The sequence below is a fragment of the Poecilia latipinna genome, unplaced genomic scaffold (genome assembly GCF_001443285.1).
Source record: "Poecilia latipinna isolate Pla-1442-1.1 unplaced genomic scaffold, P_latipinna-1.0 Scaffold37, whole genome shotgun sequence".
Lineage (NCBI taxonomy): Eukaryota > Metazoa > Chordata > Actinopteri > Cyprinodontiformes > Poeciliidae > Poecilia > Poecilia latipinna.
This window is the reverse complement of record NW_015112653.1, coordinates 244,651-256,155: the sequence shown is the minus strand read 5'-3', so window position 1 is coordinate 256,155 and position 11,505 is coordinate 244,651. Positions and strand designations below refer to the sequence as shown.

Below are 11,505 nucleotides of genomic sequence, written 5' to 3'. Positions count from 1 at the left end.
GATTAGAACTGTAACTAATAACGCATGTGCAAAAATGTCACATAGACATACTATTTTTATAATCCAGTACTTACAACTTCCTGTCACTGTATTGCTCATCAAATTCTGTTTTCTTTATGCCATCCATTATTACACCCCAATACTTTGCCCAACTTCCAGTCCTTATTTCAAACCCCATATGGGCATCTCTGGATGGCATCTATCCTAAACACAGTCAAATTAGAAGAAAGAAAAGCTGTCTTTGTTTATTATCATTTGGTCATCTTTCAATAAGAAGGGCACAAAGCACTTTGCATATTGAAACATCTGTAAGTCAATATATTGCTTTGCCCTTGAATAAATCACATACAAAGAAATACATTGTTTCAGGCTTCATCTTGTAATAGTTATAAGAATTACACAACAATTTGCAATTGTCAGAAGTTTTACAACCCAAACCTGGAAGACTCTTAAGTTGAGTGAGACAAAATTCACAAATCTCACTTGTAAGAATCATTGAATGCGTCATAAATGATATAAATTTGTAGAAATGTAATATATATATATATATAATTTTTTTTTTATTCCACTTTTTTCACATTTGAAATTAGTGACCTGGTACATAAAAAAATAGTACAGAGACCTCATTCAACACTTTGCAATGTAATCTGGGCTGACTTATAACGCCAAAAGAAACGTCATCAGCCAAATGCAAATATTTGCACGTCAATGCTGAATTTAACATGCTAATGTCAACCTTGCAGCTAAACAGATCGTCTCCTCTTTAGTTTGAAGATCCTGAAGATCTGAGAGATCTTCAGGCTGACTGAATGCTGACTGAAACATTGTTCAAAACAGCTGTAAAGATTGAACAGTAAAACGTCATGTTGGATTTGAAAACAAGACTTGTAAACCACATCAGCTGGATGTTGGCGTTTTGGATCATTTGCATACATGCTACAAGCCAGTGTTATGAAAGCAGAAAAATTATATTCTAGTAAAATTTACAAGTTTTGAGCCTGAAAGAGCAGAAAACACTGGACTCCGAACAAAATTTATGTGACCCAGCTTTCCTCCAGCATTTAAACGTACAACTTACACACAAATCTGGGCTGTGCTAAAGCAAGAGATGAGTCTCAAAAATCCTTGTGCATTCGTAACCGGATCTGTGCGGAAATGCAGGTTTGTGTGTGTGTGTGTGTGTGCCAGGCGACTCGTGTGAACTCATTTAACATTTGTAGGCGTAGGAGAAGGTTTGGATTCGTAATTATCAGATTTCTGAGGTTGTAGTTAAAAAGTTTGTGTGCAGAAATTTAATGTTTGTAGAAATTGTTTAATTGTGTGTGTGTGTGCTTTTATTTTGTATTCATAATTTCTTCATATTTGTGACCACATATTTACAAGTACCCGGAGTTACACACAAATTTTCTTTTCACGGTTTTACGAATTATGTTTCACAGATACAACTATCCAAAGTTAATCACAAAGATGCTTACACAAGTTACAAATCCAGTTTTACATACACACAGATATTTTTACTCACGCACCGATACTTTTACACACACACAGGTATTTTGAGACTATTTTCACTCCATAATGGACCCAGGTGGGGACTGTTTGTGTGAAAACTGGCTCTAGCTAGCTGGAACATTATCATGAAGTGCCCATTCCCAATTGTCCTCTGATGAGCACAGTGAGATGAGATGTTGTGAGAATGTTTATTTTTCATGCTGTACTACTTTTGCATCTGAGTAGCCTTACTATTTGTAGGTGTCTCACATAATAATTGGGATATAACAATAATTGAATGAGAGTGGAGAACATTATATATGTCACACTGTAAACCGAATGTCACAGAACTAGAGTGCATAAATAACTGCAGTGCAGTGGATCCCTAAGAAAAAAATAAATACAACGCATTAAAGCATATGCAATAGCTTCTGGCACAAAGATGTAACGTTGTAAAACCTGTACCCACAATGCTCTGCTGCCACCATTCAGGTTCACTTGGTTGCATAAGGCAAAACTGTGACGCCTCGAGAAAATTTCCATAGGGTTGCCTAGAACAAACCAGTAAGAATTGAGATGTGGTGCAACGTATAAATAAAATAAAGCAGGATATGAAATATTTAATTAATGTTTGTTTTTGTTGTTTGTTTTTTTGTGTTTTTTTACATTAATGTGTTGACTGAGGAAGATGACTTTGTATGAACTGGACATACAAATGCATACATGGTCAGCATCCACTGAAGGCAAATAACTCAAATGAACTCAATGAACTTCTGAACCGACGTAGAAAATTCCCACCGCTTATAAAAAATTAACGTTTTCCACAAAACTAAACAAAAAACAGTCTGCATTCTTGAGATGATTAAAATATTTGGAACTTGTTTGAATTGCAAATATAGATTTAAAAATCTGATGTGCTCCTCTTGTATATTAATCCTCTTTAATGTAACCACAGCGCAGCGGAGAGGCCAGAGAGGACAGCGCCATGACCTTTGATAGCATGCTGGACCACCAGGGAATCTGTTGCTCAGAATGCCAGCGCAGCTACACTCACTGTCAGCGAGTGTGTGAGCCTCTGCGAGGCTACTGGCCTTGGCCCTACAACTACCGAGGGTGCCAGGTGGCCTGTCGAGTGATCATGCCTTGTCGCTGGTGGGTGGCACGCATTTTGGGTGTCGTGTAGCCTTCTTGTTTAGAAAGAGAAGTGTCTTTTTTTTTTTTTTTTTCCCAATTGCCAAAAATCTTAAACCTTACTGCTTTTCTGAGCTGCTCTTGACAGCGCAACTTGCATACTGTGAGAAAAGTTTTCAGTAAATGTTAGAAATCTCTACTTCCCTAGACATACTTTTCCTCTTTTGTTCTGTAAAATTTGAATACGTACTATAGATGTGACTCCAGAATCACGAACAAGCACATCTTTTTCATAGCTCCATGCTAAAGCTGTAGTGCACTGTACTGTGTTTAGTGGAAAGGCTTGGAACCAAATCCAAAATGCTCAGCAAGATCATGCCCCTTGTTCTGACTGAGCAGGCTTTCAATAAATTCTAATTACAGTACGCCTGCTTTGATGTTGATGTTTTTCTGTGTCACACACTGTTTCCATGGTTCCACCGGGTGTTTTCTTCTTTTATTTTGATAAAAACTGAAGTGACAGCAACAGTTGCCGTAACTTCCATTTACAGCTCCGATTCAGTTTGAGGGCAACACAATTTTTGTGTGCCGACATCTGCATTGACGTGTGCTAATGCGGGCTGAGTGTTGTGGCAGTGATGGAAAACATTTCCATCAAAATGACAGTTTCATTTAATAAATTATTATTTTTTTTATTTTTTTATTTTTTTGCTAAAAGGAGACTGCAAATAAAACAGGTAGGAATTATGATCCCCAAAAGTTTTCTTTTCTATTTTCTTTGGTCTCTCTTTTGGTTTTGTTAATACAACTGCTTGCGTGAATAGCTCACAATCATAAGTGATCTGACTGTTATCTCTAAAGCCGTACGCCAACTTTTTAAATAACTAAACGCAGCTACGTTGTGATGAAGTTGATTTCACACAGGGTTATCCAGGCACATCAAATTACAACAGATGTGAAATTGCTCCATATCTGCCTCTAAAGCTGCATTGAAACTCTGAAGCAGTGCGAGGAGGCAACACAAAAGAGATGCTTGTCTTTTTTTCTGCTTGGAGATTTTTCCTGGTTTTCGCGCGGGTAGAGGTGCTTATCACATCTGCAGTGCTGATAAGGCGGCCTCCGTGCTTCCGTAGGCTATATAATATTAATCCCTCTCCCACGTCTGCAGATACACTTAAAGGAAGGTGACAAGCATGACATATCCAGGACCTCCTGATGGCTCGTGCTCTCGAGTGCAGCCGCTAAAAGAGCCCCCAAGTACCCTCAAGTGATGTAAATTTGCAAGGGGAGTCCAATTTCCATCACAGTGCTGTCACTGCCATGGTCATTAAACTAAATCATCCTGCTGTGTGTCACACTGCTCCTGTTTTAAAGGCTCCTCTATAATGGAGTTATACTTGGACTGCAGATTGGAGCACAACAGTAAAACGTCTGACCTGACATCACTTGTAGGTCTAACCGGAATATTATATTTTTCCTCAAAACTGAGGAGGGAAATGTAAAAAAAAAAAAAGAAAGAAAAGAAAAAAAAACTTTATTGTGCAGTAGTTATATGTTTTTAACAAGTTTAACAAGACAAAGTAATTACAATAAACACATTTACTGTGCTGCTTTGGTCTGGCAATCTGTCCAGGACGTACCTGTCCTCTCGCCCAGTGACCGCTGGAGAAAGGCACCAGACGCCCTCAAAGCCCTGCAAGGATAAGCGTGTTAGATGATGGATGGATGGATGAATGGATGGATGGATGGATGGATGGATGGATGGATGGATGGATGGATGGATGGATGGATGGATGGATGGATGGATGGATGGACATTTACTGTGCTGCACTGTCTACTGTCAAACTTTAGCCCATTTTGTCAAACTATAACCACAAATGTCCGTATTTCTAATTGTATGTGATAGAGAAATATAAACTTAAGTGGAAGGAAACTAAACTTTTATACTTAAAACCTTAAAACGTGCATTTGTATTCAGAGAGCTTACTCTGGTACTCCTAAATAAAATTCAATGCAATCAACATCAGAAGTCACCTGATCAGTGAGCAGACTCAGAGTTTAAACACAAGTGCTCTGTGAAAGCCCCGGAGGTTTGTCAGAGAATATCAACGAAGATAAAACATGGCAGACAGACTGGATATAAGGTTATAGAGAAGTTTAAAGCAGAGTTAGGGCTGTAGGACAATCTTGCAAGCTTTGAACATCCACTTAAACTAACAGGAAACCATTGATAAACAATATTAATAATCACAAACTTTATTTGTATTACACCTAAAAAGAACAAACAAAAATAAAATAAAAAACACAGAAGTCACAGTGTTTCACAACATGAGAAAGAAACAACTGAGTAGAAAACAGGTTATGGTAAAACCTGCTGAGAAAACGTGATCAAATACAAACATGCAATGAAATATTTGATTATTAAAAATAAAATCACTGTGACCAAATTACATAAAAAAAAATATTCCTAACAGTTATAAATCCATGGAAAGAGTCTCCTTAAAAAAAACAATTTAAAGGGATTAAAAAGTGAATTTGGCCGATCTGATCTTCTCAGGGAGAATATTTTTTTCTAAATTGGTGATCTGACCAAGGGAGTTCCATTCCCTTTAGTCTTTATTCGGGATCGTGGTATGGTCATAAGAGCTTTGCCTTGTGACTTCAGGTTTCAGCCGTGGTGTTAAGAGATCAGAGATGAATTTGGCCCAAACCCAGAGTAGGCCTAAAGGATCAGGAGTAAAATCTTAAATTAACCCTAAAATGAACTTGTGAGCAGAGAGGAGACCATAAAATTTAAGTTAATATGTTCCGGTTTTTTATGTTTTAATAAGTAGTGTTTTGTACCATCTGTAGTTTCTCAGAGGTTCATAAACTGTAATAATTAATTTTGAGAAGAGATTAAAATAACACTTAGAAAAAAAAACTGATTTAACAATACAGTCAAAGTAGCATGAACTATGTTTGAACCACAGAACTGACATGCTTACCAAGGGTAAGGTGGACATCAAAACTATGCCAACAACTGATTATATATTAATCAGAATAGCAACACCTTGTAACTCTGGAGGAGCTGCAAAAATCCTGAGCTCAATTGGAGGAATCTCGACCGCTATTTTTCATGCAATCTAGAAACCTGCATTTTTTTTATCTAAGAGTGGTTGGTTGTGGCTGCATCATGCTGTGGGGAATCTTCTCTAGAGCACAGCCAGGGAAGCTGATCAGATGTGATGGGAAGATAAAAGGGACAATCCTAAAAGAAAACCCGATGAAGGCTGTAAACATGAGACTGAGGTAAAAGTTTGCCTTTTACATGAACGAAAACCTTAAATCTGCCACCAGAGCTACGATGGCATAGTTTAGCGTAAACCATAGTAATGCAACAGAAAGGTCAAGTCAAAGCTCAGACCTAAATTTAATTGAGGATCTGTTGCAATACTTGAAATATGTTGTTCAGATCCCATTCAATCTGACTGGGCTTCAGCTACATTTCAAACAATAAGGAACAAAATATTGAGTCACTTGATGTGCAAATCTAATAACCCAAAAGATTTCAGCAAAAGTTGGTTCTTTAAAGCATTTACCTTCCCCTTTATGTTTGTAGACTACGTTATGCTAGTCAATCATGCAAATTTCTAATAAAATACATCAAACTTTGTGTTTGTTGAATTTTGCCAAAGAGTAACTTATTTGTTTTGTGGATTTTTTTTTTTTTTGGGGGGGGGAGGGGTGGCCTTCAGTTTCACTCCTAATTTGTTGGCAAAGCAGCACATAACAAAGAGCTCTAACTTTAGATAAAAGGAGATAGAAAACAAAAATCAGAAAGACAGATCCCAACACCACAAGCAAGAACTCAATGTGGCATTTAAACCGAGGGAAAAAAAAAAGAAGAAGAAGAAAAGAAATGCTCTGAACAACATCAGTTTTCTTTTTCCTTTTTTATCCCGGGGCCCTGTTTCGAAAGAACTTGTCTCTTTTTGCCATCCCTCTGTCTCCTGAAAGGAGAAATGCACCCCCATTGAGTAGAAAGACGAATGTGTTGGAGATCGGCTTCAGTGTGCGAGACAGTGGTGCCTTTTTCTTTGTCTCTCCCTCTGGAGCTGAGCTTTACCCTGGGAGCCCTGCAGGCCAGGGAACAAACAGAGCTTTGTGAGCACCGACCCACTGTGCCCAGCAGCCACACTGCAAACCTTCAGCTCCTGTGCTAATAAGACGCCACAGATGAGGAATGCGCTCAGCTGACAGAGGAGGGGGCGCTTTCTCGCATCCACCTGTGCTTTCATCATTGCCCATCATAACAAACATGGGCAGGCGGGGTGTGTTGTGGATGGTGAAAGCTCTCCTCACCTATCCATCCTCCTGCCACTAACACCGAATAGGATATATTTGGGGGAATTGATCTTTTGCTGGAAGAATTAGGGCTAATCACAGCCATGCAGTCACGAGAGCTCCGTGTAAATATGTCAGTAGTCTGTCATAAATTTGAGCGTTGCTGCCCAAGAGGCACAAAAAGTGTGAACAGGAGTGAGAAGTGAACCACTCTAGCCGACGTGTCCTACATTTGATTGCATGTTTTCCATTACACCCAGACATGAATGCAATAAATAGTACTGACAGTCCATTTTGCACTCTAACGATGAACACAGAAACCCTTTTAGGCTTGCTCATTATGTTTGTCTGTGAAAAAGCACTGCAATACATTTATAGATGCTGGCACTGGAGAACCTGTTACCCGGAGCTTTGCACCAGCAGAAACAAGCCAAGCTAAGGAACATTTGTCTTTTCTTTTCTCCTGAATGCTCAGAAATACATGGCTGGATGAAGGGTTGTTCTGCTACAAGGCTTAAATGCTTTTTAATCCCATGGTTGAGTGACCACTTGCAGTTCTGCCCAGTACTCTGCCTGCCATTTGCAGGTCCCTCTGAAGTTTTTCTGCCACTTGCTCGCCTTTCTCTGCCTTTCTCTCAACACCCCACCTCCTGTTTTGTATGCGAGTCCCAAACGGTTTTTAATCAAACGCCTGCTAGTACTGCATTAAAAAAAAAAAAAGGTGTGACTTGTTTATTTCGCAGAGTTAAAACTCCAAATACTGGTTATAGACCTGCCTGACTTCAGTGAATTATTGTCAATGTTATGAAACATTATGGCAATTACTCTGCACACACTGCAGGGATTTTTTTTTTTTTCTTTCCGCATATTGCACTTGGTTGCATGGTGTCCTTGTTACACTTAAATAGAAAACCTGTACTGTGGTGTGGGTGTAAATTGGACACAGTACTGGAATTTGCACCACTGCTCTGCGAAGGACAGACTCTGTGTGTGTGACAGTTAGTGTGGTGGTGCTGCAGCAACCTGCAGCGGATGTCAAGAGTTGTACTAAATAAGGTAAGGCAGTTATATTTAAATCATAACATGAGATGTGGTCTTGGAGAAGATAACGGGAGAATATTGCTCATTTGTAATGAAAAAGTATGTCCAAATCATAAAATAATATTGAAAGGGTAGTTTGAGATATTTTAAATTTGTCTCTGATAAAAGGTCATAAGCAGTTTGTATAAATCCACATTAGTTGGTCCCAGAAGTGAAACCTGCCAGCTAGTCTGAGAGGAACCAAGATCGAAAGCTACTTTTAATATACTGAAAAACATTCAGTCTCAAAACTGTCACAGTGGTTAGTGTGAACATTCAAGTTGAGGTCAGAAATTTTTTTAAGTGCATGACCAGAATAAAGAAGACCCAGGAACACAGCAGACATCTCACAGATAAAACTGTCCCACACCACGCAGGGGGGATAGTAAAAGCATGGAAGTGCTCTGGTCAGATAAGACCAAAGCTGAATCATTTGGTCTTATTGCAAAACATTATGTTAGGCAGAAACCTCTGCAAACTTATGACTGTTCATACAGAAAATGCAAGTAAAGGGAAACGCTCCACCTCTGATTTCCCCTTGGAAACAGATTTCATGTCCATACAATGCAGCACAAATGTGGACATTGTGCTGCAATGCCAATTTCTACAAGACTTTTTCCATATTTAACAGCTACAAACACTTTAAAATCACCTTTCTACAAAGATCTAAATTTAATTAAAATGTTTTGTTTACTGCTTAGAAGTTTGAAGTCAACAAAATTTGTGTTTTTTGATTTTTAATAACAAAAAAATTCACGCTTTGTGGCTCACATGAACTATAAACTTATTTGTTTTGGCTTCTGTGGCAAATAGTTTGGACACCAAACTCACTTAAAAAAAATCCCTTTAAATGATAGAAACCTGACCAATCTTTCCAACTCTTCAGCCTCTGTGTCCAACCCATCTGGATTTGCAACAAATGAAGTTGTCCAAGAGGATAATCTACCCATCAACTGTAAAAATCCAGAACTATCCCTTTAAAACATGCCAAACAAATAACTGCTGTGAGACTCTCTATCAAACGGTGACTTTCGTTTCAACTTAAATCCTTCAAATAGGTTTCCCAGAAGTTGCACATCATCCTTTTCCAGAGTAGATTGAAATGAAGTTATAGATAGCTCAAAGCAAAATCAAATGAGGACTTCACATCTACAAACTGCCGGGAAGAACGTAACAGCTCACTCACAAAGCAATGTCAAGAGGTTTGCCAGATGAAAGTAAAAGTTGCTTTGAGAGGCGCAGGAAGTACTGACAAAGTTTATGAAGAAGAAAGTAAATGTCTTTTTAATCCTCAGCAGCAAATGCAACAATGAGGGAGCCTGCACGCTTAGATATGTCACCCCCGGGGCAGGCTCTATACTTAAGACTTACAACAGCCTCATTATCTCCCTCAACTCACATCAGATCCTAGCAGCAGTTTGTCACAGGCAGGCTCCTCTCTGCCACCAGGCATCAGACCAATTCTCCTGCAACACTACTGTACATAATTGCCATATGGACAGCGTTTTGGAGCCAGACTGAAGACTAAAAAGCCCTCCAGGCAGATTCCCCAGATAACTAAATGAATATTTTATCTCATTTCCATCTAATTTGCACTGCATTATAATACAGGAGTGAATTTTTTAATTAATTGATAGAACAGATCAAACACAGGTTTGCACTTTGATTTTTTTTTTTTTTCGGGGGGGAGCTGTTATTTTGATAATTTGCATGACTTTTTTCCCATGCCAAGCTTTTTAATCTCTCGGAATTTCGGCATCTCTTTATAGCCACACTATAATAAAACATACAGCAAATTAATAACTGTCAGTGCACATAAAATGCCTGTCTTGGTTGTGTGAGCACTTCTAGTGAGAAGTTCTTTTTTTTTTTACCTGCCACCCCGCTGATTAATTAATTTCACACTGTTTAATTAAATCCACAGTCTGGGGAGCCTGGGCAGCACCACGGGGAGCCGCGTGTGAGCCTTGTGCGTACAGAGATTACTAAAGAGGGTCTGAGACTCCTGCTCCCTGGCTGATGTTGACGCTGACGTCACCCTCTGGATACCAGAGCCTGATTGTGTCAATGTCATCTTGCAGTTGTGAGCCTTTTCTGCCGGGGACATGATAGCACACGGCTCCATGTGTGGATTTCCAGCTTGCGTTTCCGCTAGCACAGAGAAGCTGAGCATTTCACAGCATCGTCCTGAAACTATCCTTAAGATAAGACCGTATTTTGAGCTTGTGGTATGCGGTCAGTGTACAGAAGCTGAAAAATTACACAGATTTGCTTCTGTATAAATAAGAACCCTTATCAATATCCAGATGGCCTGCTGTGATATTCTCACAGCATTATGACCAAAATACGAACAGTTCAAGAATAAGCAGCTGAAAGCTGGAGTATTTTAAAAAAAGAATATGCTTCTGAAATATTTGTTAAAGCTGTCCCTAAGTTATGACTATATTTTATGAGACAGATAATCTGTAAAAATAAATAAATGTATAAATAAAAAAATGAGCTCCTCCATCTCCTCCCTGAGTTTACTATTGCCATCTGCAGAAATGCGCCACTCCCAGTCAGAAACAACCAATAAAGAGCCAGGAGGAAGGTCTTGGCGCTGTAGGTCATCCACATGTACTCGCTGCTCAATGTGCTAATGGCAGAGAAGTAATTCAGATGAAAGCCATTTCTCATTGGTGGCCATCCTAACAAGCCTGAGCATTCAAGACAAGCTCAGGTGTCGGAAGAAGCTGTAGAGCTGCAGAGAGCCAGGGGGAGAGGGTGAGCAGCGCATACACAAACTTGATTGACTGTGCTAAGACCCCCCTTCAGGTTCTGATTGGTTGTTTCAGACTGGGCTGTGTATTTCTGCAGTTTTCAATACTGAGGCAGGTGTGCAAAATGACAAAGGACCCAGACAAGCTAATCAGAGGGAAAGTGGAACATGTGTGGTCGGAAGAAAGCAGGGAAACTGAGGAAAAAGAGGTTAATTATTACAAAAGAAGATGAACTCAAACTCAAAGAATCTACAAAGCAAAGGGAAAAAGTCCAGCAATAATCCAGGAGACATAAATTCAAATATACAAGGAACAGAGCATGAGAATGAACTCAGAGATTAAACTCAGATAAATGAGTTATGGCAACAACACAGAGAAATTAACTGAATAGGACCAGACATATTGAATATAAATATAAAACAATAAAACAGACCGTTTCATTTTTTAATGATGTGACTTCATGAGAAATAAAGAATTAAAAGGGGAATGATTTTTTTTTTCTAAGACAAACTTGCAGACTTGAAATGGTGATTTTAATTAAAAAGCACTTCAATAGAAGCTTAGATACAGTTTACAGTAAAAAAAAAAGAAAAAGAAAAAATCACAAGCCACACTTTTGTGTAAGCATCACAAACATCTCCAGTATTCACACATTTTTATTCAAGCTGCAGAATTCACTGAGACGTGATAAACTTTTAATCAGCATTCCTGCACGCAGACT

At 38.9% G+C, this 11,505-nt stretch overlaps 1 protein-coding gene across 1 annotated transcript in view; it reads left to right on the top strand.

The window, feature by feature from the left end:
- Window positions 1–2,786, top strand: part of cnmd (chondromodulin) — a 9,663-nt gene extending 6,877 nt beyond the window's left edge. Inside the window, exon 7 of the mRNA XM_015044346.1 lies at window positions 2,444–2,786. Coding sequence (XP_014899832.1) covers window positions 2,444–2,671 — 228 coding nt within the window. The 3' untranslated portion in view covers window positions 2,672–2,786. The remainder of the gene's footprint in view (window positions 1–2,443) is intronic.
- Window positions 2,787–11,505: the final 8,719 nt, after the last annotated feature.